Source organism: Phodopus roborovskii, unplaced genomic scaffold, assembly GCF_943737965.1.
Source record: "Phodopus roborovskii unplaced genomic scaffold, PHOROB, whole genome shotgun sequence".
Lineage (NCBI taxonomy): Eukaryota > Metazoa > Chordata > Mammalia > Rodentia > Cricetidae > Phodopus > Phodopus roborovskii.
The window spans coordinates 9,840,270-9,867,140 of NW_026126469.1; the positions used below are offsets into that span (position 1 = coordinate 9,840,270).

Here is a 26,871-nt window from a genome sequence, read left to right on the forward strand (position 1 = left end):
GTAAACTTGGAGAGAGGCATTTCAAGTCTTCTAAGTTTCAGTATCTTCGTGCTTACATTTTATAGCCAGTAAACTGCTATCCAAGGACACCAATTCTAGGGCAGCTTAATGTTTTCCTTCACAAAATGTGCTGTCTGGCCTTAATGCACACTGCCACTGAAATTTCACATTTTTATACAGGAAATGCAGAATTAAACAGCAATTATCTGGCAATGCACTTCATTTTCCTAACTATTTGAATTCTATTTTAAATGCATGAATTTCTTTGAGATATTTATTTTGAAATATTGAGATAATGATGTCATCATCTTAATGTACCACATATGTGAAGCTAATGAAAATGAAGTGACCATTTGGGTGACCTAGAATATTTACTTGAGATCCTGTGAGACAGTAACTTCAGTGACATAAGTGCTTACTTTTAAAAGTTGATCTTATAAATGTCAAGGGCTAGAAAGGTGGTACTGAGAGAGATTCATTAGAGAGAAAATGACAGTAGGTTAGAGATAAAATGTAAGTATAGAGGTGGAATTCTGGGGGGGCAGAAAACCTTATGCAGGGAGCGGTGTCAGAGGATGGGGGAAGTCAGGGAAGAGAGGGTTATCCAAAGGAAGAATGCTCAAGGAAGCATCCAACTCGATTTCAAAAGATAATTGGAGGGGAGAATAGAACACATGTGATATGAAATAATGGGAGGATGATGAGGGTTGAAAGGATGGGGGAATTATAGGGCTAGGATGGATGGATGGGGTAGGATGGAGGAGTAGAGAGGTAAAGAGTGAAGAACCAAAACTAAAAATTTATGAATAAATCTTACAGAAACATACTAACTACTAAACTAATCTCAAGTTGCAATATTTATTTTTAAAGTTGAGCTCAAATGGAGGCATACTTTATAAATAACCATACAGTTTTCAGAAAGTATGATTTATTAAACAAAGATTGCAGTACCAGACATGGGATATTGCCCTATTAATTATTAGTCAGGGAGGCCCAGAGGTCTCCAAAATAACCCAAGCTATTGCCCTTGGTCTTGGTTAACCACCATAAAGAAACCATCAGAAACCCTCTTTCTGAAGATGCCATATATTTTGGTTGTAGGACATAGAGAAATCAATCTCAGATTGTCAGGGAACTTCCTGTTGGCTAGTATTTAAAATGCTAGAATGTGCTATTCTCAGTGCTAAGGGGGAAAAACATTAATGATTTTACCCAGTACTGGATCCTGTATGCTACAATGCCAACCTGCCCAGCAAAATGTAACCATTAGTATAGTAGTGGCATGACTGTTGTGAGGTAACCATAATTTCTGACAGGATTGTAAGCCTTCTCCTAAGGAGAGAATGCATGCCTGGTGATCCTATAAATCTTGTCAAAAAGCCCATAGGTCATAAGGTCATAGGCCAGACCTATGTAGTAGGGAGAGCCAACTAAATGGTCATGTTTTCACATTGCTTTCTAAATATTTATGGTTATACTATGGGCCTGAGCTGCTGTCAACCTTGGTTAAAGCAGAGACTTCTACTTGGTCAAAGTGTTGGTGATAAGTGACTCCAAGCGCTCAGCCCTACCTGGGACATCTTTATCAGCTTCTCCATTGAAGTCAGAGAACATCTCAGAAGAGGAGGAAAAGAATGTAAATGCCAGAATGTTGGGGAGAGCACCATAAAACACTGTCTTCTGGGAAGGGTGTGGGTATTGCACTCACCATTCCTGTCAAAATTCCAGCGTGGAGGACAGGGGATCTCTAGAGGCACACCCCTAAATCAGGCATTATTGGCAATTGGTTGCACCTGGGGACTGGGGACAGAGAACATTTTTTTTCTTTTAGGGTCATTTAGAAGGTTGTCCACACTGCAGTAAATGATCCCATACCTGTGCACATATAAGTAGCAGTAACTGGACAGTTATATAGTTTTTTTTAAGAGCATGTGAAGTTACAAAGATTAAGTATGAAGATGGCTAAGGAAGGAATTGGAGGGGAAGTGATCATGAGTGCGATCACAATATATCATATACATGTATGAGATTCTCACAGAATAAATTTCAAATTACTTGTATAATACAATAAAGTAAAAGAAGGTGGAGGAAAATAAAGACTCACAACCTCTAAACTTCAGGTTAGTTCTTCCTGTATTTTAGATTCAATTGAAGAAAAAAAGAAAACATAAATGTCTGATACTGGAACATCACAAGACTGAAGCCCAGCCAGGGTAATGGAGTGAAGACAGACAGACAGACAGACAGACAGACAGACAGACAGACAGACAGACAGACAAGCAATTAAAATACTCTGAGACTGGGTACTTCAAATGGGAAAGGTGTTCAGTTATCTCACAGGCATTAAAGTTGAAAATTGAAAATCAGGAGGCCCCATCTGTTCAACTTCTGATGTCAACCTTCTGGCTTTGTCAAAACACAGATGGTACCCTGTGACAGGGCACATGTGTGAGAGAGAGGTCACACAATGAGAAAGATAAGGAAGAAGCCCCAACTTGCTCTTGCAAGAATTCACTCATGTAGGAAAGAATCATTCCTTTGAGAACCAACCCTCTTCCCAAAATCAGCATTCATCCCCTCCTGCATGATGACTCCATGACCTAATCCACTCTACAGAGGTCCTGCCTTCGAAGGATTCACCAGGTGTTACTACTGTCTGTCACAAGCTCCTAACCCATCCACCACTGTGGGACCGATGATAGCAATGGCTACTACGCAGTCTTCAGTGTGGTGCTGACTTGGTCTATATACTTAGCACTGCAACCAAAAGCTGTAACTCTGTCAAATCTGGCTTTCAGTAAAACTTGTGCATCAGGGGAAAGGAGTACTCAAGTCCAGAGGTCATTAATGTTGCTTGCTTGTTTTCATTCACTCATTTAGCAAAATCAAGGACATGTTTAACATGTGAAAAAGAAAAGTTACAAATAATTCCAGAGAAATAGTGCTTCTAGCAAATTCGGAAAACCAAACCCCAGTCCCAGAGCTCAAGTCCCCTGTTACTCTGGAAATAATGGAGCAGTAAATCTCATTTGTATTGTATGGAGAACTAAGTCAAGATGGTCTAAAGCCAAGCTGTTTCTAATTCACTTGACAAGTTATAGTTTTCGTTTAACTCCACCCCTTCCCCTAAGAAATAGTAGGAATAGAATTGGATTAAAAATTAGACACTCTGGTTCTAGTGCTATGCCTTTTGAACAAGTTACTGAGTCTGTGATTCATTTTTCACATCTGCAAAAGAGGAATGTTAACATGTTTCAAGTTATCCTATATTACAGAATGCATACTGCATCAGTATATGCATAACTTATTTAGTCCATCTGGAATGAAACCATTAAGGCTTGAAAACCATTATGTAAAACTAGTAAGAAACCTGGCTTAGAGAGAAGGGGAGTTTCTGATGGGCCCTGCTTTCCCGGTGCTCTGCACAACACCCCACCCCACCCCGGCAATGGCATTTGGTCATTCCTGACAAACACATCTCAGACACTGTATTCAGTTCGCTGAAGGCTGCAAACTTAGCCTCCAAGCATTGCTTCTAAGTCTTCAGAAGCTCTTTTATGAAAACCCAAATGGCAGAACTAAAGCATTCACTCGTGCTTATTAAATAGCCAGGGAGAGTTGGGAGGTTCCCTTGTTGTGAAGATGTGGATGAGGACATCTGGGAAGGTCACCTTCCAGGCATGCCAGATCTCTGTAAAGATCCATCTGCCTGCCAGGATAGCCCCTTTGTCTTTACTCCAAGGCAGGCTCATTCCTCAAGCCTTGGGTCTAAGGCAGTGTCATGCTTGAGTTTCTTTTCCCCTCAGTCAGTACCTTCATCATTTCTTTGTAATGTTTCTCTGTTTTATACCTCTTCTTGTCCCCTCCCAGAAGCAGACCATTTGTCTGGTAGGAAGTAAGTGAACTGCAAAGTCAAAGTGTTTACTCGATTAATGAAGCATCAGTTCTAGAGACAGTCAGACTCTTTTGGAGCCAACATAACAAAGTCATGAAAACAACCTTGGGGGATAACAATGGGAGCCTAGGATTTCCCCAAATTGTACATCAAGTTACTGTGTCATTGGGCAGTTAAAAATAATTTCTGGTTTCTTTCTGTAAAACAAGGGAGGTGGGAAAGGGGGTTTTACAGCCCCTGTCTATGTGGGGCATCAGAATGACAGGTTGTGCTATGTCATCATAAAACAGAATTCTATGTGCCTTTAGCATAGTTAGAGCTGCAAGCAAGACACTGGAAGAGGTAGCCATTTGATATGTATTTGGGGTTTTATTTGCCAGTCATCAAACAAATTCAAATCAGCCCTTTTGTGTATGCTTTCTCCCTGTCTTGCTGCCTAGTATGCATTTGATCTTTTCGAAATGTCTCTGGCAGCATGTCTTCTAATACCCAGGAAATTACTGGGCTCTGAGTCTTCATTTGGTAACTGGTTTTGTTCTGTAAATAGGCACATAAATGAAAAGAGAGAGCTGGGCATGGTGGCACACACGTATAATTCCAGAATTCAGAAAACTGAAGCAGGAATGTTGCAAGCCCAAGGCCAGCCTTGGCTACAAATGAAACCATATTTCTTCAACATCCCCCTCAAAAAAGGGAGGCTAGTGGTACAGATTAGCACTGATGGTAAAGTCCTTGTTAGGTCATCAATTTCATCAGAAGGAAAAACTAAATCTATGTTTGTATTAAGAACCGATATAAACAAACCTAAAGAAGAAGCTAATGACTGTGTTCTCTGTGACTGGGAGCCATGACTGGTAGACAATAAATGAGCCCCTGCTGAGGGATTGAGGAGATGGGTTCAAGAAAGCTAGACTGGAAGAGGTTTACAATGCTCCTGCTTCAGTGCTCATTAAACTCCTATCATTGCACTGTACTTTTCTGGTGTCACACCAGCCACAACATCAAATCAAGCACTGAAGAGAATTTGTACTATTAAATGGAAATTTGCTTTGTTGACAGTGAAGTTCATAGATCATTTATTGTTTTCAGTGAACACTGACAAACTACTATGTATAATGCACCACACAAGGGACTAGAGAGGGACTTGCTGTTATTGTTGAGGACCCAAGTTAGATCCTCAGCACCCATATTGGGTGATTCACAACTGCCTGTAACTGCAGCTTCAGGGATATCCAACACCTCTGGCCTCTACAGGCACCAATATAAATGTGTGAGCATACACACACACACACACACGCACACACACAGCACTGTATGAGATACTGCCTGAACATATGTTTGCCTAAAAGAAGTTCATACATGAATGCCTGCTCCCCCATACACACTCAGACAACCGTAGCGAACAGTAGAATAAGATCAGCAAGCAGCATGGCAGAGGCACAGTGAATGATCAGAGAAGGCTGCTTTCAATTGACAGCATAAAGCAAGAATTTTATGGAGCAAGAAGCATATAAAATGGGTTTTAAAGGCTGTATTAGGTTTTCACTCACAGAAACAGGGAAAAGCAGACCCTTGTCTTAGCAGCAGCTAGAAAATACATCACATGGCAAAACAGGCTTAACACTAGCATCTAACAGAAGCCAGGGCTCATCTGCTCCTAGGAACTTTAAAGTCTTGATCAAACAAAGCCTCACCATGCTGGGGTGTGGGGTGGTCCACTGTCTTGCACTCCTCTCAGATGAGGACAATGAGATCTAGAAAATAACAATGTTTACCCAAGCTCACTCCCTGGAAGTCACAGCAGGTGGTTCAAGAATGCTGAAACATGAGCCAGGGAAGATGGAGACATTTGCCTGGTTCTTTGGGGCTAAATGAGAAGCAGTCAGAACACTCGGGTGATCTTCCAGGGAATCCAACCTAGAAGATTCAAAAGAAAAAGGCAAGAGCCTCTGTGTGTTTAAATAAAGTGAAGTAGAATAATATTCTTCATGTGTGTTTCTTTCTTGCAGAATTCTAGGTTGGGATAGAAAGTAATGGTTTTCATTATGGCATTTTCACATGTACCAGTCTGTATTCTAACTTGTCTCCTTCCCCTACTTTCCCCCCATTGACCCATGACATGTGTCCCTTATACATTATTTAAATAAATCAAAATCAGCACTACTTGGGTACCTTCATCATTGTTGAAGTCTAAAACATCAGAGAAAACAGGAAGGGATGGGAGTCTCCTTTACTGACAACCTGACCCTCTTCATGGAGGTGGAAGCACTTGGGCTGAGGGATAGGTAGTGCTGGACAAAAGTCTTGTGGCATGTATGTGCTAACCTGTTTAGGTGCAGACACCCGACTGTGTGATTCTTACTGATTCCCATGCTGCAGTTAGGAAGTGACAGCTACAGACAACACTAAAAGTTTGAAATCTCCTTGCACTCATAGAGTTCATTTGCTGCTCAGCAAACATCACTGTATTCTTCTACTCATAACAACGTGATCCTATCCTCTGTGGATTGCTGGCAGCTGACATACATGAAGCTGTCATGTCAACACAGACACATCCTGTAAGTGGACATGCACTGTCACCACCTTGAATACCCATGACAAAAGGGGCACCCAACACCCTAAGGGAATTTTGTTTTCATAGAGATTAATTAGTAAAGTGGATGGGGGTACTCTTCCTTTTTTTTTTTTAATTAGCTTCTCAGGAATTAGCATCCACAAAAACACATTCTTATTAGAAATGCTATTTGCTGGGCACACATATTCCCTGGAAAAATGTGAAATAACTCTTTTGTCTTTATTTGCTCCTTTAGTAAGTTTTCCTATTCTATTTATGCTCATTTTATATTTGGTTTATTATTCCAGCAGCCATGAGGATTAAAACATACACCCCCCCCATTTCTAGGCTCTTTGAGTTAAACCACCAATTATTTTAACCTTAATCTTGCGTAGTCTCATTTACTATGTTGTTTAATGATAATAATAGCAGTTATGATTTATTGATTATTTATTATTGGAATTTTGCTTTTTATCCGACTCTTTTGGTGCTAAGATCAAAAGGGCTTGAGACATTTGCACTGTGAGTGTGTTGTAGCATCTAGTGGAGTGACCCGACACATGTTTCTGGTGAACCACATGTGCTTTAATTTTGTGACAAGGGATAATCTCCCCTGTGAACACTAAATGGGTGCTATTAAAATGGAGTCAGTCTCCCAGCCTTTTCCAGGTGCAGAGAGAGTTGCTGAAGAAAATATGAAGTCAGTGTTGTCCCTGGGGGCTGAGCATTCACAAACTAAAACCAAAATTTAGATACTGAAAGTTTTTTTTAGCTGTTTAAACCAAGTTCTTTCCCCGCTTCTCAATCATGTTCTATTTTGTGAATCAACACAGTACACAGCTGAATACTTCAGCCTGCCTGTCTTTAAGTTCTAAAACACATTTTAACGATCCGACACCCATTTCCAATTGTCTTTAATATGTAAATGATGTTTTTTGTTACCTGCTTCCAAGAGCTATCATTTGGATATATGCTTCGGTTTATAGACATTTGAAGTTATTTAAGTTTTAAATGACCCATCATTTAAAGTCTAACCTTTATTACCATGAGGATTTTTAATAGATGTTTGAGAGCATTGGCATGCATACATAAAATATGTTTTCAGTAGCCACAACTCAAGTTTACCATATATTTTTTGAACAAATCAATTTACTCAATAAGAAGTCAAGCACATATTTCTCATAACATCATCATAATTTTATTTTGTATTTACAGTCTTCGATTTCTAATACGGGGTTTAGTTGAGCGTTGGGGGGTGGGGTTAAGGGAGAGAGACTGGGTTTAGAGGAGAGGGTCAGAGGTCTGGCTAAGAGAACAATATTAAAGCTAACAGGATGTGAATGTCTTCCAGAAGAAGTTCTTGCAGCCAGCTTTGCGTTCCCGGGGTGCCATGGCTGGGTTCGAATTGGCAGACCTCTGCAGCTCCAGCCTCATTTCATCCTGCTCCGCGGCCTGGGGCAAATCCTCGGGCTCCAGGGCATCATTCTCAGTCTGGTTGGGTTCGGACAGCAGCTCTGCCAGGAAGTACTTGGCCAGTTCCTGGATGGGGCAGAAAGAAGAGCAAAAGGAGAAACGGGCGAAAGGGGGAAATGCAGTTTGAAAATAAGATTTAGTCACTTAAAATCCAGTTTTCACAATAATAGGGGCGGTTGCTATATTCACGAGATTATGGGAGAGGGGGGACTTCCAAAAACCTAAGTCTTCCATCAAGTGCTCTGCCTCATAGGCTTAAAACACAGAGACTGCATTTGATTAAAAAGTGGTTTTATAAATAAATAGGATGCCAACAGTCTGCGCAGTTCAATTTCCACCTTTTCTGTGATACAGTGGACCTGAATTCTTCCCGGTCCCTCACTCCCACCCTGGCTCCGAGGTGAAGGCAAACCTCCTCGCTGGGCTTTAGAGCCCCTCGCCCTAGCCTCATCTTTTATGGAATAACATCGCACTTCAGCACCTGGGTCAGCAACCCTCATGGCAGCAACAGGGATAGAGCCCAGTCCCTTGGGGCTTAATTAACCACTTTGTGTATTTTCTTGGATGCCAGGGAGGAGCTTACCTGCAAGGTGACCCAACTACGTTGATCAAGTCAGGAAATAATAAGAAGGGACCCCAGACTTGAAAAGTTTCCCGGGAGGTTAGGGGCTGAGCAACTCTGAGAAGCGCCAGCCAAACACCTGTCGCAGAGGCTGCAGCAAGGCTAAGGGGAAAGCTGGGGAATTCGCATGAGGGACACGTCCCGGCCATTTCCTTACCTGTTTTCCTGCAGCAGCCGCCAGAGACTTCTGCAGAAACTGACGGAGTCTGGGGTCCGAGGGCGCCCCGGTGACACCGCCCAAGGCCAGGACGATGCAGAGCACGGCCAGCGCGCACTGGAGGCGGCAGGACAGCATCTCTGTGGCCACGGGCAGCCGAGCAGGAGCGCGGTGAGTCGGTCTGGACACGGGTCTTCAGCAGCAGCGACGGCTCCGAGTAGCGTCCCCTTCAGCCGCTATCGAGCTCTCCACGGTCTCCCCCTTTTAAACTCTCTCTCTGACGTCAGTCGAGGAGGCGCCCCCAGATCTCACCAGTGCTTTTACGCACCATTAGCCTCGCAAAATCAATCACAGAAGTGAGGGGAGGCGACACGATCTAAAGTGGCTTATTTTTAAAAAGAAAAAAAAAAAAAAAGCCTACACCCACACAGGCACATGAAATTCCCCATACGGACCGTGCAATCCTACTTTCAGTCAGTGCTGACACACATATTCCATATTTCAGCCACATATGTGCACACTCAATTACACAGACAACACTCAGTTCTTGGCCAACAAATACAGCATCACACATAACTGGATACTTGTTACTGTGTTTAACTGTGTTACATGACAAATGAGACTTAGAACCATCATCTAGGAACAAATCAGAGAATGAAATATGCAATTAAGAGGACTGAACTATTCCTCCCCCGCCCCCCCCACACCCATCTCCTAAAGCCTTTTAGGAAAAAGGATGAGACTGGGCAGTAAAGGAACCTTGCTTTTGTCTAATCTACCTATCCTTCTAGGATGACAAAAGACAGTGGAGAGACGAACATGCAGGAGGGAAGAGAGGGAGGGAGACTACATTTTGGCACCTGAAAACTGCCCTACAGAGCAGTCTCAAAAATTACCCAATACATCTCAGAAGCTGAATCAAGAAGGCTTAAGAGACTGGCAGAGAATTACTGTGCACAGTTGGAACAAAGAAGACAAGACATCTAGACTCCCAGGCCAGGGTTCTTGCTGTTAATGTTCTGACAGATTCCTGTCCAGGAGGACAGTCCTAGGTTAGGAATCCCCAGGATGGGCATATGCAAGCCCAGGAGGCCCTGGAAGTGTACAGCCATTGTGTATTTTTGTGAGGAAAGGGTGATCAGAGTGTCAAGGCCTCTTTCTTCTACTACAGAGGAAATTAAGGGATGTTTGAATCTAGTTGGGAGCTCGAGCTGCAGTTTTCAAAGTGATTGCTTGTTAAGGAAATGCCAACTCCTCCCAGCACAGAACAGGTAATCTCCACAGGCTCTTCAAGGACTAATATTTTGGGGTTGTTGGGGAGGCCAATAGTTTTGATTTTTTTTAATAGCTCCAGAAATCGATGTTCCCAATGCTGCTGTGGGCTATGCATCATGAATTGGACCATTACCAATACTTGCATCCAAACCATGAAGTATACAGGTGAGAGAGAGGGGTTGCTCAGCATCTTCAAATGGTTTGGATAATATTTCCTTTTGTACCTGTAAGCCAAAGCAAAGAGAGCATGAGCAGCAGGGAGTGCTAAAGCTTCTAGGGCTACTAGTTCCAGGCAAGGTAAGCACAAAATAAAGCATTAAATTGAAAAATCACTCAAGTGTTGGAACCATCCGCAAGAGCACTGAGTCTACAGAGCTATGGAATCCAACCCTGGAAAATAAGTCGTACCCCTATGTACCCTAAGATCTTTCCAGGCTCCAGGCTGGGGCCTCAGAGTCTGTATTTGTCACCCACCCATCCATCCTCAAATGACTCCCATATCTCCTGCTGTGGACCTGGCCCTTGGCAGCCCCACAAGTAGCAAATGAAAACCAATGAAAGAGCAAAGGGCATCTGGCCATCTCGTTGTCTTCTGCCTCCTTCTCCAGACCTTCCACATGCCTGACCTTTCCCTCAGCAGCATGTTCTCCTTCTTCTTTTCATACCCTTTTCCCAAATTTCTCTCTCAGACTGTTTCTCACTTAGTCCTTGTCTACCCTTTGCCTACACAGCTAGCTTCATGTCTGTTTGTATTTTCACATGACAGTTATCTTCTCATCTCCCTCTGGTTTCATCTGGCTCTTTCCTGCCTCCTTTGCCCTTCCCCCTCCTTTCTCACCTTGCCTGGCCAATGCCCGGCTCAGACTCTGCCTCTAGGCAGCTCTCCTCTCTGGCTCCCCCCCCCGCCCCCTCTCTTGTCTCCTCAGCTGCTTTCTACTGGAAAGCCTTTTGAGCACCTACTTGGAAATCAGAGTAGGAGCTGCCTCTCCCACACTCTCGCTGAAGTGCTGAGGCTTCGGACAAGATGACTCCTGGGGTTTGGTTTAGTTTTTCAATCCTGGGATTGTTATGAGTCTAAGATCCTCTTAAAAGAAGAGGCAGGGCACATTTTCCCACAAACCCACAACAGGCAATTTTAGTACAAAGGACAGCTTAGCATTGAACTACCTCAAACTCTCTAGCCTGCAAACTGTGAAATAACCCCAGGACCTCTGTCCCAAGTCTCAAGGCTGAGAGGGGAAGGTGGACTGCTGAGGTGGTAGCCAACAGTCATGTGTCCTCTTCACCGGGCAGTCTCTATGAGTCACCGACATGATTTTCACATGTCACAGAAGGAGACTGAGGCCTTGAGAGCATAAGGGCTTTGCACTAGGCCTGAGGCAGAGAGCAATATGGTCAAAGGAAAATGCATCATACTTCTCCCATAGTCATGAAGTCATGAAGATTTGACTACACTTGCTATCACCCCTAGTGACCTAGGAGAGCTCTTGCTTGCAATTACCAAAAGCTTAAGTTCTGCTGGCCTAGAAGTTTTGGTTCCAAGGGTAGCCAGAGTTCTGCCTGGAGACACAACAAACATTCCATTAAACTGGAAGCTCTGGATTACTCCTCCACTTGGGACTCCTTATGCCTTTAAACCAATAGCCTAAAAAAGGAATAGTAGTGTTTGGTGGCAGCAATTAATACAGACCAGCAGGATGGGGGATGGAGAGTAGGGGGTGACTGGGTTGTTTCTCCACAATGGAAGTGAGGTTGTTTCTTAGGGTGTCTCTGGTTGTGACCATGTTCTTTGGTCAATGAGAAATTACAGCCTAATCCACACAGGATGACAAAGGGCCCTTCAGGAAGAAAGGTATGGGTCACTCCTCCAGGAAAAGAACCCAAACTGGCCAGGGTGCTGTCTGAGGGTGGAGGACATTCAAAATGTAGAGGAAGGAAGTTCTAAATACCAGCAAAAACATAGATTGTAATTAACATAAATATTCTGTTTAATTGTTATTAGCAGCAATGTGTTTGTGCATAAACACCACACATTAAGCAATATTTGTGTTCCTCTAAAATGCTTTCACTTTTCTGAAAATACAAGAAATGTTTCTGAGAGTTCCTGAGGATTCAAGAAGCCTGGGCATATACAAATCACTTCTCTCTGGGCATCCTGCAAGTGGAAAGCCTTTTATATTCCACATAGAATAAACTGAGAAACAAAGTCATTGGTGGGGAAAGTAACACCGTCTAGAGAGACATGGGCTACCTGTCTGAGATCTTCGGCACAAATCTCTGTGTTTTTCTTGCTGACCACCACCAAAATAGTCCTTGCAAGATTTGAGAACCAGGCCAGGCAATGGACTGGAAAGTGTTTACTAGCCATAAAGCAGCAGCAGACTATGAAGGCAAGGTTTTGCTGCTGTGGAAGTAGCCAGTCTTGCCATGAGGACTGATTCCCAGTAAGCCAGTCAAACACTGCAGGAGGTAGACTGTTCAAGCTGCTGTCATGGTCCATCTAGGCATGCTTTCCTCCTCCCAGGAACATGGAGGGCAGGACCTGGAGGCCAAACAAGAAGTTTCCACAGAAAGACAGCAAATGGATGCTGATGCCTGCTGCCCCCCCAGACCCCACACACACACACACACAGTGGAAAGCTAACTTTCTTCCATCCCATCTTTACCTTGGAAACACACAGGTTGCTATTTGGAAACTATTAACTCTTTTGTATAGATTGACTAGAATTGTTGTCTAGATTTAGATCTGGTTCACAAAATGTTTAAGTCAGGCGAAGAAAGATGAACTTGCAACATGAAACACTTGCCTCGCACAGGGCAGGTGGGCCAAGGTGTGGTGTTGGAGCTGAGAGACGGCTGTGTATAACCTATTCTTCCCCAAGGGTGAAACTCCCACAAGGCCCTTTTCTCCTAAGCGCCCCTACCACCAAGGAGTGCAGGAATGAACGCTGACAATCCTCTAGTCTGTAGGAGTCCAGCTCGGACCCGAGGAACTTCTGGTTCTAGCAGAGACAGGTGTTGCTGCAGACTTCCACAGAGCCCACACCACAGCAACTGCCATAGATAACTAAAGAGTGAAAACCTTTGTGTGGTGACATCTTAGAAGTATCTCATCTGTCTGATCTTTTTCCTCTCCACTGCAAAAGCCCCACTACCAGCAAGTCCAAATACAGATGCACCAGCCACCCAGGCATGCTTCTCCAGACCCAAGGTTTGTAATCAGGCTCATACCAGGCCCCTCCTTGTCAGTCAGTCCCCCTGGTCCTCCAAGTTCTTGTTCCTCAGTGCATATGCCCTGTTTGTTCTCTCCCACATCCATTTGTACTCACTGTGTCCTCTCCCTGGAATATCATTGACCCTGTCCCTGACAGTTAGGTCATGTAGTTGAAGCTCAGATATTTCCAATGACACTTTACTTAGAATTAGCAGGCTTTCTGCTATGCCCCAACATGAGTCTTATGTACCCATTGTCTGGGTCTCTCCCAGGTCTTGAGAGTCTATGTCTCACCCATGAGTCTAGGGGCTCATGAGGGCAGACACCTGCTCCAACCATGTCTGCTTAAGAAAGTTAGACACAGGCCAGCCTTGGTGACCCATACCTGGAATCCCAGCACTCAGGGGTAGGAACGAACTGGTGATTTGTGACAGCAAGGCCAGTGAAGCCACATAGCAAATCTAATGTCAGTGAGGGGTTGACATTAAATCCCTATCTTACAAACAAACAGAAGAAAATTGAGCATAAGGTCGTTGTCAAAAAATGATGATTAATTTGCAGACAAGCTTCTTTCTCCTCAAGTGTGATGCCTCTGTGGGTTCTGCAAGTAGGACAAGTATCACAGGCCTTGGGTTACTAAGGACTACACCATTTGACCTATACTACCCACTGCATGCAACCTTTCAGGACATACACATATTGGTCTTTGGTCCTTTCTGAACTTTGAAAAGAAAAGAAATCCACCTAAACACTACTCACTGTGATTGCTTCTTATACTGAGAACTGGTATTGTCATATGACTATGCTAATAGCATCTCTAAAAATATAAGCCCTCCTAGTTACTGAGTGGTCTGGAAGGGAAACATCAACCTCTAAAGCAGACTTGTGTTCCTAACCCAGCTCTGGGCTGTGTTTCATGGTTGACTGCATGTGCTAATGCCAATCAGACAGGGGCCATGTTTCACAGCTCCTCTGCAGCTGGTGGGTATCAGGGCAGCTTCTGCCGCTCTGGTCATTCCTCTGAGGGAGGTTGGGAAGTCCTGAGAGGTTGGGAAGAGAATTCTGTGTCTCTCTAAGCTTCCCTTCTCTGTGACAATTCACTGGTTCCTCCAGAAACTTCTGCTCAGGACTTCCCTGTGAAATGAAAGCCAAGAGCCAAGCTCTGTGCCTTTGTGTCACCTGCTAAACCTACCTGCATGCCCACTTTCAGAGGTGTTCCAAGAATTTGCCCAGTGTACTCAAGAGGAAGGGAGCTCTTGGCCAGAACCTTCCACCAGCAGGTTTGAAAAGCCTACTCCTCAGACCAACTGGCAAAAAAACATCTTTAGAGAAATTTGGAGTCCTCCATGTTGATAGAATGAAGAATCCTCATGAATACAAAGGGCCCCCGTTAAATCAGCTTTCCTTTCCCCATATTCAAGTCTGAGTGTGATTCTTAGTGCCGGTTCCATGCAGGGCCTGGCTGGGCACCACGGTGGCAGGCAGTCCTGAACTCACATTCAACAGCCTAAGTTTCCAACTGAAATTTCACTCCCCTGGAGACTGAGCCAGTTCCCCCATCACCCCTGCTTGTCTCCCTCTGCACTTCCCTTCTTCCTCTCCCCTCCCTCTATTTTCTCCGTTGAAGTTCCCTCCACCTCCTTGCTGTTGTCCCTTCCCACCCTCTCTCCCAGCTGTCCTGTTGTTTTCCTGGCTCCCATTGCCGCTTCTGCCTCAGTCACAGCCCTCCCCTCCCTTTCTCTCCAGGGCTTGGCTCTGTGGAGTGGAAGCCCCTGCTTCATCAGGGTTCCCAATACTTCTTCCAGAGTTGAGGGTAGAGCCAGGACTGCCGTGGGAAATGAACCTAGTCTAGACCTGAGCCTTAAAAAGCACCTTAATTCACATACAGAAAAGCTGAAGCCAGGCGACAAGGAGAGCTGCTAGGGACTGCTTGACTTGTACCAATTCGGAAGCTTGACGTCCCTCGCTCTATATTCTCGCCTTGTGACAAGTGCCCCAGGGGTTAATCCCTTCCTCCTGAGTGGATGGGGATCGCTGCTCTATTCTCTATGGACCCAGAGCGTCCTTAAAGCAGAACCTGGCTCCCGGACAAGGGTATTATCCCACGGAAGAAGCTTTGGTGATAAACGGGCAGAGATGTGGAAACGCTCCTTCAGGCTTTCACGCCCTGCCTGTGCCCTTTTGGGTGCTTCCTAATCTCAAAAACCCAGCCAGGGCTGCTGTGTTGTCTTGGACTGCGCTCACAGGGGAGGACAGGTTGCTAAACTGAGCTCCTCTGCCCTCTGGTGGCACACGGAGAGCAGACAAAGCATCCTAAAAGCTGCGGGCAGGTTTTATTCATTGTTTCACTTGAAAGTACTGTCAATGTCATCGGCACTGTGTTTGATGTGGAAATCGCACAGAAACACACACACACACACACCACCTATTCTTCTTTCAAACTTCCAGTTTTGAAGACTTTGTGCCTATGCAATCAGACATGAGCAAAACACTGTCCTTGGCTTCAGGAAGAAGCCAAGGGTTTGACCAATAGCAGATTTTTTTCCCCCTGAGCCACGAAATGAAAGGGACAGCCAACCCCCTCTAAGGCAGTGTTACTTTGACCTCTCCCAAATAGATTTGAGGATCTCTCCCTGCACAGAAACTGCCAAGAGAGGGGAATCACATATATTTCAGGAACTCTGCCCAATTGACAAGTTGATGCCAGAAAGTTTCCTAAGAACAAGAGCTGGAAAGGAAAACAAAGTTAGAAGGTAGCAGTTCTAAACCTAACTCCCCCCTCCCTCCTCATGGGAATGGGTCACTCCAGGCCCTATATTTACAATCGGTGTCACATTTCTAAGAAGCTGCTGCCAGAATTCACAGACTTAATTGTCTTTTCTCTCCACACCAACAAATTTCTCCTTTAAGTGGAGAGGAGGGGAAAGGGATCGTGTGTTATGCGCTCCCTCTTGTGGCTTGTCTCGGAATTGCTGTTGTGACTTACCAGGTCTTTCAGGACTCCCAGTCAATCTCCTTGTTCTGGGAATCAAATATCCTTCCTGACTCTCTCCCTGATGGTGCAGAAGGATGCCTTACTTTTTAACCCAGTGCCCACTTGCATCCAGTTCTTAAAATACTTGCTTTTAAACACTTTCAATAAATTCTGACGCTTCCTATTTAATCTTCAATAAAGAAAGGAACCATGTGGTGTCCCCGCATTGCAAGTGGCTGGACCGCTGAAGTTCCCAGCTCAATGTTTCCCTTGCAGCTCCTCAGTCCTAATGGCATGCATGCCCTGTAGCTGTCCATCCACTTTGGGGCACTGATGCTCAGCTCTTCTCTTCCATCTTTTTAGACCAGTGTTTCTCAAACTTTGGGGGTCAAATGACTTTTCACAAGGGTCACCTAAGACCATTGGTAAACACAAATATTTACATAATGATTCACAGCAGCAACAAAGTTAAAGTTGTGAAGTAACAACAAGAATAACTTTAAAGTCGGGGTCACCACAACGTGAAGAACTGTGTTTAAAAGGTGGCAACATCAGGAAGGTTGAGATCCACTCTTACACAATCTTGTCACAGAGTTGCCTGCCTCCCTGCTTATTGAAACACAGTTCACTAACTGTAGTAGGCTGAGTGGTGCCCCTCTCCCCAGAGTCACATCTGTTTCCTAACCCCTAAAAATTTCCAATATGATTGTATTTAAGAGCACTGACCTCTTCCAGAGGTCCTGAGTTCAAGACCCAGCAACCACATGGTGGCTCACAACCATCTGTGATGAGATCTGGTGCCCTCTTCTGGCCTACAGGCATACGTGCAAGCAGAACACTGTATGCATAATAAATAAATCTTAAAAAAAAAAAAAGAAATGGAATTTGTAGGTGTAAGTCATTTAGAGATCTCCCTATTGGTTTTCCTGAGTCACCCAGGCAGAGACTATAGCCAATGACAAGAATCCTTACAAAGGACAGAAGAAAAGACAGTGGAGAAGGCCAAGTAAAATTGAAGACAAGCATTTAAGTGGCACAGCTATGAGTCCTGGTATACACGGAGCCACCAGAAGCGGAAGTACCTTCACCCTCTCATTTTAAAGTGTGGCCTTTGCTGACACCTTAGTTTTAGATTCTACCCTCACTCCCAGACCTGAAAGAAAAGCCACATCTGTGGTTTTAAGTCCCTAACCTTGTAATGTACAATACCAGCCATGAGAACACACAACCTCTCTGTCATTCTCCACTTTCTCTGGCTCCGATAAGCCCAGATAGCTGGGCAGGGTTGGGTCAGGTTCCACTCTACACGGGGACCATGCTTCTGGCCCCACCTCAACTGTGTTCCTGGAGCCAGGCACAGACACTCAGGTGCTTTTTCCCAAAGAGTAGACTGTATTTGGACCTCTGTCACTTAGGCCAAGCTCCTTGATGGTCAACATGCTCCATCTTAATCAGCTGAACAGCTGGAGGCATGTTGCTGACTTGAAAGTCAGGCTTAGCATTGCCATAGCGACGTGGTGGGCTGAGTGTGAAGGTTAAAATCCCAAGGAGTGAGAAGATTTGTTCAAATCATGCATAAGTAGTGCCTGTTTACCTGAGTGTTAGCAGCATAATGGTGAAGAGTTTGGGAGGTATTTTCCCCCATTTGAATAGTGTTATAGAAACTACACCGTCTGAGCAGACAAGGTCAAAGCAAAATTCAGCAGGGGTGTTTTGTATCCACTCGGCTTTGAATCTGTTTCTATCACCATCTGCTCCACTTGCTGGATGGGGCTCATCCATCGCTCCCATTCTCCCTTACCCTAGCTCTGCACCTCTTACTCAGGAAAACTTTCAGATAAACTGATGAATCAGTGTCATGCCTTGGGAAAAAAATAAACCATTGGATAAGCAACATTTGACAGCAGGAGTCACGGGGAAACAGATGCCAACCTCAGGTTCCTACCACGAGGACTGGCTCAGCAGAAAACTGTTCTTAGCTGCCATGAGAGCAGAGATAGATAAGCCCCAGGCAGAAAGGACTCTGCAATATGCAAAGGTACTGCCCCCCCCCCGTGCGCCTATGTTCATCTAGTGCTTTGTCTTTTGCAGGCAGCCCCCACTTTCTTCTCTTAAAAAGAGGACAGACATAGTTGTTTCCGGCATTGTGCATGCCAGGCAAGTGTTCACTCAGTGAGTTATAGCCCTGACCCTCTGTACACTTTTGACAACTTCACAGGACTAAGGCAAAACCATGCATCCTATCTTCTGAGAAGCCACAGCACAAAGGGGCAGACATATTACTAAATAATTCTGAAGTGAGGCAAGGCATGTTATATGGTTGCTTGTTTTCCATTAGCGCAATTACCATATTGTTTGTCGGTAGTTCACCTGTCTGTTGGCTCCTTGTTAAATAAGCTTTGCCTGTGTTACTAAAGAATTTTTCTTAACATGTTTCTTGCCTTGGTTTTCCCTGAAAACTACCTAGATATATATAGTAACTTCCTGCAAAAACACTTACAGAGCATTACATGAATGTGTAATGTCAATCACAATCTTCTGCTATCAGCTTTATGCAAATGACTCCTAAACACACACATCCCCTGCCTCTCTGTTTCTCTCCTTTCTGATGTTGCTTTTAACTACTACCTTTGTTATTTATTTGTTCTCTGTGTGTTTCTTCTTAGTTTCTCTCTGTTATCACCAAATAAAGCCCCCACTCTAACTCAGGACCACAGTGTGTCTCTTGTAAGCAGTTTTGTATTTTTCTAACCGGCCTTCCCACCAACAGTTTTCCCCACTGACACCACCAACTCAGCCTGCTTTCAGAATTATTCTATACTCCATGGTTTCCTTCAGCTTCTAAATTTTCATTTGATCCTGTAACTGTCTCCACTCAATAATTCAAATAGAAATCACTGCAATGTGAGGGTGTGGGAAGTCCCCACTCCTGGAACTGACTTTTGAGGCCCTTGGGAGCGGAACATCCTTCTAACTTCTGTTTTGTTTACCACACACACGCTGCATGGTTAGGAGAACGAGTGTGCTCTCCATCCCCTAAGTTTTTCTGCTACAGTGTGGCCATGCCCATATCCTCCAGTGCCCCCTTCCTATCCTCCACAAGGAAGTGGAGCGCTGCAATTTGGGGTGGGGCTCCCTAAGAACAAGAATGTTATGTAGCCTGGCAGTGGTGGTGCACACCTTTAATCTGGCAGGCGGATCCATGCTGGTCTACAGAGTGAGTTCCAAGACAGGACAATCAAGCTACCCAGTAAAACCCTGTCTTGAAAAAAAGAGAGAGAGAGAGAGAGAAAGAAAAAAGAAAAAAACAAATGCAAACCTCTCTCTTCACAGGGATTAATAGAAATTCATTGCACAAAGAGATTGAAATATAGTAAGAATCAGGATTCTGAATTAAATTCCCTGGAAAATTGTCAGCTCGTGTGTGTGTGTGTGTGTGTGTATGTGTGTGTGTGTGTGTGTGCGTGTGTGTGTGTGTGTGCGTGTGTGTGTGTGTGTGTGTGTGTGTGTGTGTGTGTGTGTGTGGGGGGGGTGTTGGTAATGATGAATGTAAAGTGTCACTCACCTCTAAAACCCTCACACTTTATACAAGGAGAAAGGGAGATATATCAACTTCTATGATACAGGACAAAATGCACTCACTAAGATCAGATCCGAGAAATAGTTTATGAGGGCCTGCTAGATGGGACCTAGCTGTCTTTAATTCTGCCTCAGACACCAAAGAACATTTCTGATAAGGAGGCACTTACTGACAGTCAAGGTTAGCACTGTGGGCTGGACTAGAATAAACCACCATTTGCTGAATGAGAGTCAGGGCTTGTAGGCTTGCGGGGGGAGGGGGGGGAAAGGGGGGTCCGTTGTTTGAGTGCAGGGAGCAGTTTAAGAAGCAACACACAGTATGGGAACAAATTCCCTAATGAGGCAGAACGGTCGCCATTAGGTCCCTCCTGGGACAAAGGCAAGACTGCGGTGGCTTTTGAAGCAGAGCTACATTTCTTCAAGGCACTTGGTGATATTAGGATCGCGATTGCTCTATCTCGTTTGTTTTCTGAGTGTGATCTTGACTCCCAGCTCCAAGGTGACAGGGTCAAGCCTTGCAGGGAGGGATGTGCTGTGGGTATTCTGTTCCCGGCTCTGCACCCTGCAGTCTCTCACTCTCTGCACCTTGGAGTTGTGGGTCTCTGTGTTAAGTACTATATACTGAAAAAAAACAAAACAAACAAAAACCAAACCAAAACAAAACAAAAAGATTCTTTGATTAGCGTTAACTGATACACTAGTCTATGCACATAATGATAAGTAACGATCGATTATTTATCAAAAAGTGATGAATTGGGGGTCAATTAGTTCTCTTCTGGGGCCTAATGCCTACCTAGCTACAGATTCTTGTACATGGTAACAGTGTCAGGGACAGTTTCAACTTGTGGAGCAGGCCTTAAATCCAACCAGAGTCTGGTCACTGCCATGACATTCATACTAATACTTCATCAGTGAACATGTGTTGACAGGCAGGTCATTGTCATGACTTGTGGGTTCACATCTGGATGACGCTAGTGATTACTCTCCCCTGGTAGCATGTTTAGAACCTTCCGGTTTTGAAAAAGCTAGCAGGTAGGGATGAAGCTTGATTTCTCCACGTTCTAGGACTCAAGTGTGTGGTACCATCAGCAATAGGGTCTTATTGTTATGTTCTGGAGGGCTCGATAGCATTGCCAATAATTGATGGTATTGAGGGTCTATGGAACCTCATTGCAATATGAAAAATAAAAACTCAAAGATAGATTTTGGGGATCAGATAAGCAAAGCAGTTAGCCACTAGCTCTTACCTCTAACCTCAGGCTGAAAGGGCTGTCCTGTCCTCAGTGTGGCTGGATAATAAATCTCTCACAAGACCCTTTGCTTCTTCCTTTTATACCTCTCAAATCCTGGGATTAAAGGCATGTGATCCCAGGTGCTAAGATCACCTTTGTATGAGCTGTATCTCATTTAGACTAGATCAATTTTGTGTAGCTAAGTGTGGCCTTGAACTAACAGAGATCCATCTACCTGTCTCCAGAGTCCTGGGATTAAAGGTGTGTGCCATCATCGCCATCATCACCTGGCTTCTGTGACTAGCTAGTATGGCTGGCTCTATGTCTTTTAGCTAGCTTTGCATTCTGAATCCTCAGGTGAGCTTTAATAAATCATAAATAATACATCACTACACCTCACTGACCAACAACTCCAAAAATGGCAACCCATTCCCTGCTCTTCTTCTTCTTCTTCTCCTCCTCCTCCTCCTGTGGTTTTTAGCAGGGGCATTGTTGCATTATAGGGTTACTTTCTCTCTCTCTCTCTCTTTCTCTCTCTCTCTCCCTCTGTGTGCATGTATTGTATGTGTGTGTATGTGTTTTAAGAAGCTTATACAGTGTAGGTATCCATATTACTTTTTCAAAAATTCTTTAGTGTTATCTATCCTCATCTATCATGCCCTCCTGTCTCCCTCTCCATTAAATCCTTGCATCATTATTCCCTTTAACCCTTTATACCACTGTGTTCTATCTCTACTCACTTCGGTGATTAACCCTGAGTCACCAATAATGTATTGGGGTTGCATTAAGGAAAGAAATAAATGCACTTCCCCTGGAGTCATTTAACCAAGATCAAGTCCAGCTTTGGGTTCTCTCCATCTGAATCTTCCTGTTGCATGGGGCCTGTCTGTGCCTGCCTGGGAAAGGCTGTCTTGTAAATCTGTCTACTCATGTGTCTGTGCCTTTCCCTGTATGTGTGACTGTGTCTTCTGTCTATGTGTTTCTTTCCCTAACAAAGAGCTTCATTCTGTCTTTATCATGCAGTCTAGAAAGCATCCCATGGGAAAGGAATGAGGGGTAGTTTACAGGAATCTTTAACAGTGTTTTACAAGGATGGAGTCACTGGCTTCAACTGATCACAATTGACCCAGACTACAAACATAATCATTTATCAAGCAATATCCATAAATGGTTGCTTTCGATCCTTATGATAGATTTTATAAAGTTGCTTTCAACTTCTATATTTGCTGCTTTCAGCAGATGATACATGTGCATTGCCTATGTCAGGGGCACGGAAAGCATATAGCTGAAGATTACAGCTGTGCATTAGCTAAGGTTGCAAAAGATGATTACATGGGAAATCCAAGGCAAGTAAGGTTGGTTATTACATTTGTCCTCTTAAAAACAGTGCTAAGAAGCCAAGCTGTGACCCAGATATTAGTGGGTTGGTTCTGCTCTCTTGACAAGGTGCTGTGATAGCCTTTGAACTGAGCCACATTATGTGTTATTTGTCTTAGGTAGGGTTATTCTAGTGCTGTGATGAAACACTATGACCAAAAGAAACTTGGGAGGAGAGGGTTTCTTTCACTCACAGTTCCTTCCATAAAGCAGTGAGGGAAGGAACTCGCTGGGCAGGAACCTGAAGGCAGAAACTGATTCACGGGTCATTGAAGAGAGCTTCTTACTGGCTTACCCTTTATGGCTTGCCCAGCCTGCTTTCTTATATACCTCAGTTCCAGTACCACTATCCACAATGACTGGCTGCCACCCATCAATCACTAATTAAGAAAATACTCTACAGGCCTGATCATATGAAGGCATTTTCTCAACTGAGGTGCCTTCCTCCCATATGACTAGTTTGTGACAGGTTAACATGAAACTAGACAGCACAACTGACCCCTGTCAACTCAATGCACAAACACATCACTTTCCAGTTAGAATCCTTCCTTTCTCTTTTATACCCAATATGGAACATTAATATTAACATCACAACATAAAACATAAATGACTTTTAAAATCTAGATCTTTATAAATTCGAACACATTAAAAGTTCAGTTTAAAATCCTAAATCTCTTTTAAAGATTTAAAATCTTTCCACTCCTATAAAACTCAAAATTAAGCTAAATACTTTCTTAATTCAAGAGGAAAGAACTAGGGCACAGTTACCATCTGAAAAAAGCAAAACCAAACTCCAGCAGCGTAAGTAACTCAATGTTCACTATCTGGGGTTCACTCAATCTTCTGGGCTCCTTCATGGGGCTTGGGTCACTTCTCTGGAAGTGTGTTCTCCTGCAACACATACCATTTTTCTTCTAGGCTCCAACTGGTACCACTCCACTGCTGCTGTTCTGGGTGGTTGTCCCATAGTTTTGACAGCTCCAAAATGCTGGTGTCTTCTGATGCAACTTGGCTGCACTCTCACCAATAGCCTCTCCTGGGCTCTCTTCATGGTGTCAAGCCTCAACTTCTCTCCATGACCCCTTCCATCCTGAGCCTTCAACTGCCACTGAGGTTGTGCCTTCACCAGTGGCGTCTCCTGGCCTCTCACAGTGCCAAGTTTAGGATGTTCTCCATGACCCCTTCACACCTTCAAAACCAGTTCCACCTGGAAGACTCTTACAATACCAATCTTGGCTGCTTCTAGAACTCAGCCTCTGTGTGCTCTCAGGAAACACGTTTCAGATGACTTCACATTAGTGAAGTTGGTCTCTTAATTACTGCTAATTTCTCAGCTTCAACTAACTATCAACCATCCCAGTAACTCAAAGGTTCCACTTTAATGGTGCTGGTCTCTTGCTAATCAAAGTTGACTCTTCAGCTCCAGCTGACCAGACACCACAGGTTCTTCACAACAATGGCCCAAAAGAGTCTTTGGTTCCCCATGAAACTTCACAAGGTTAGCCTCCATCATCTGTACTGCTCTCAACCTTCTTATCTTTCAAGATGCTATAGAACAGCTTGCTAAGCACTAAAGCTGTAGTGTGCTTGGCTTGCACAGAGTTCCAAAGTACTTCCACAATCCTCCCCAAAACAGCATTATCATGTCTGTCACAAAAATACCCTGCAATACTGCTACCAACTTGTCTTAGGGTTTCTATTGCTGTGATGAAGCATCATGACCAAAAAGCAAGTTGGGAGTATGGTAAGACTGATATTGACTCGGGATACCTTTAAAGTTGACCTAATGCCTTCCTGCATTATGATATGGTTACAAGCCTGTGTAAGCCAGGAGTGGAATGTGGTGGTTTGAAAGAAACCAGCCCCCATAGTCTCAGTGAGTGGCACTATTAGGAGGTATGGTCTTGTTGAAGTGTGTATGGCTTTGTTGGAGGAAGTGTGCCATTAAGGGGCACGCTTTGTGATCTCAAAGGCTCAAGCCCTATCTAGTGTGACATCCACTTCCTGCTGCCTGCCAATCCTGATGTAGAACTTTCAGCTGTTTTTTGTGACACTGTGTCTGCCACCCTACACTCATGCTTCCAGCCATAATGATTGGTTTGAACCTCTGAAACTGTAAGCCAGACACAATCAATTTTTTTCCTTTATAAGAATTGCCTTGATTATGATGTTTTTTTCAAAGCAATAGAAACTTAACTAAGACAGAAATAAACAGGTTTATTTGGCTTACACTTCCATATTGCTGTTCATCATGGAAGGAACTCAAACAGGGCAGGAACCTGGAGGCAGGAGCTGATGCAGAGGCCATGTAGAGGTTCTGCTTACTGTATTGGTTCAGATAGCTTGCTCAACCTGCTTTCTCATAGACCCCCCCAGGACCACCAGCCCAGGTATGGCACCACCTACAATAGGCTGCCTGCCCCCTCAATTTCTACTTAAGAAAATGCTCTACAAGTCATCTCTCAGGTGACTTTATATTGTGTCAAGCTGACATAAAACTAACCATGACAGTTATGTATCAACTCTTCATTTGCAATTCTTAAAATACTGAACCTCCCAGTTTCCTTTCTTGTTTCTTCCATCTCAGGTCCTTAGGATCTTGTCACCACTGGCTTTCAAAGGCTTTTCTTTAGTCTAAGCACAAGCACTGGCTCTCAGTGATGCATTAATCTAATTAATCTTACCAACAAATATCAGGAGTCAGATATTGGGGTAAAAACCGGGAAGATCAAAGAAGCTTGGGAACAGACACAGTCACTTCTTACCTCTTAGTTCCTCCATCCAAAGGGGTGGAGAGCCTCTCTCCACCTGGCCTTACTACTTCCTGTCTCCTCTCTCAACAGTCCTCCAAAACCTCTATGCTTAGCTAGTGGTTAGCTCTGCCCTCTTACTCCAAGCAAGCTTTATTTTTCAGAGCAATCAAAATATCACACAGCATCTCAGTAAGGCTGATCACAGCCTCAGCTAGAGGTAGGCTGTCAGCACCTTGAGGCTACCTCTGCCACTGCACTAATCATTTTTATTGTCATTGCTTGCCCACAGGCACATCACTGTAAGTTGTCTTCATCTTTGTGTCATACCTAGCACAGAGTTACTGTTTAATTAGCATGGTTGACTAGTTCTTGTCTTGTAAAGTACAGTATTCCTTATGTTATCTTCCTTTACCCCAAAAACCAATTTCATGAGTTATAATACTACCAGCAGATAATGGAATCTTGATTTATTCCTAATAATTGATGATTTAGATGCTATAGTTCCTGATACAGAAAATTGAAGCTTAGTGAGCCCAGTATTGTAAGCCTTGTAATTGTCTGAAAGCTGGTCCAGAAACCCAGAATGTCAAGAAATGTAGAATTAAACCTGTTGGCCAGGTTCTATGGGGGTAGAATAGAAGAGTAACAGGGCAAATGAAGGCAGCGTATAATAACACAACATGGAACATGGCAGCCAAATGATGTGAGGGGGAATAGGGCAGAGAAAAAGAGTGAGAAGACAACATTCAATATAGCATGGAAGGTGGCCAATCCCTGTGGGGTGGGACAGGCAACATGGCATGGGAAATGGTGGCTAAGCAGTGTCGGTGGCGTAAGGCAAGGACGGGGAATAAGAAGACACTTGACATGGCATGGGACATGGTGGGAAAATACCATGGGGTGGGTCAGAGAGGTGAAGAGAGACAAGAAGAGAACACTGGATTTCAAAGAAGCAAGTGATTAGGTTTAGCCAGGCTGCTTTGGTAGAGAGGCCTGGTGATCAGGTAGCCTGGGTTTTGTGTCTCAAGCTCTGTATAAAATCTTGAAAAGCCATAAAGACTGAGAGTTAATATGTAGTAAAAACCCAAGTCATGGGGGGGAAATGAGTAAAGGAGACTCTTGGGCACCCAAACATATAAAGGATGGGAGAAAGTGTCCAGGAAGAGTGTTGGGATAGAGAGGTAGACAATCTAACATGAAGAGCAGGTACTGTCCAGCCACTATGGAAGTTCCTGGAAAAATTAAAAATGTACTTGGGTGTATACTCCAAAGAATCTAAGTCAGCAAACCACAGAAGTTCCTACACATCCATGTTTATTATGATATTATTCACAATAGCCATGTTATGAAATCACACTAGGTACCCATTAAGAGATCAATGGATGAAAAATAAGTAATGTGTACACAATGGGATAGGGTCAGTCAGAAGGAAAAATGAAATAATACCAGGTACTGGGAAATGGATGGGACTGGAGATCATATTAAGCTAAATAAGTTAGACTAAGAGAGAAAAGTGTCACATGCTTTCCCTTATGTGTGAAAGAGAGATTTTTAAACACAGATATGAAAGCAATAATGGAAGAGGGAACCAGTTATTGGAAGGACAAGAATATGAGAAAAAAACATGGTATACATGTATAGGAGATACCAGAGTGAAACTCACCTTTTCAGTACACAGAACAATTACAGAAAAGGGGGACTACAAAATGTCACAGGCACATGAAGTAAATACAAACAGAAAAGCAGCCAGTGTTTTAGAGTCAAGT

The 26,871-nt window shown here is 43.9% G+C and overlaps 2 protein-coding genes across 2 annotated transcripts in view; one reads left to right on the top strand and one right to left on the bottom strand.

The window, feature by feature from the left end:
• The window catches only part of St6gal1 (ST6 beta-galactoside alpha-2,6-sialyltransferase 1), a 766,154-nt gene that overhangs the window by 667,602 nt on the left and 71,681 nt on the right, over positions 1–26,871 (top strand). The window lies entirely within an intron of this gene.
• Sst (somatostatin) lies at positions 7,688–9,035 on the bottom strand. The gene is made up of 2 exons (XM_051191237.1): positions 8,702–9,035; positions 7,688–7,988 (listed from the first exon to the last, which is right to left on the bottom strand). The coding sequence occupies exons 1-2, from the start codon at positions 8,837–8,839 to the stop codon at positions 7,776–7,778; spliced, it is 351 nt and encodes a 116-aa protein (XP_051047194.1). The 5' UTR covers positions 8,840–9,035; the 3' UTR covers positions 7,688–7,775.

Excerpts from the sequence above, each read along its gene's own strand:
- Sst (XM_051191237.1), bottom strand. The coding sequence starts at position 8,839 with ATGCTGTCCTGCCGCCTCCAGTGCGCGCTGGCCGTGCTCTGCATCGTC. Across the intron at positions 7,989-8,701 it reads CGGCTGCTGCAGGAAAACAG|GAACTGGCCAAGTACTTCCT; the intron begins GTAAGGAAATGG and ends TGCCCCATCCAG.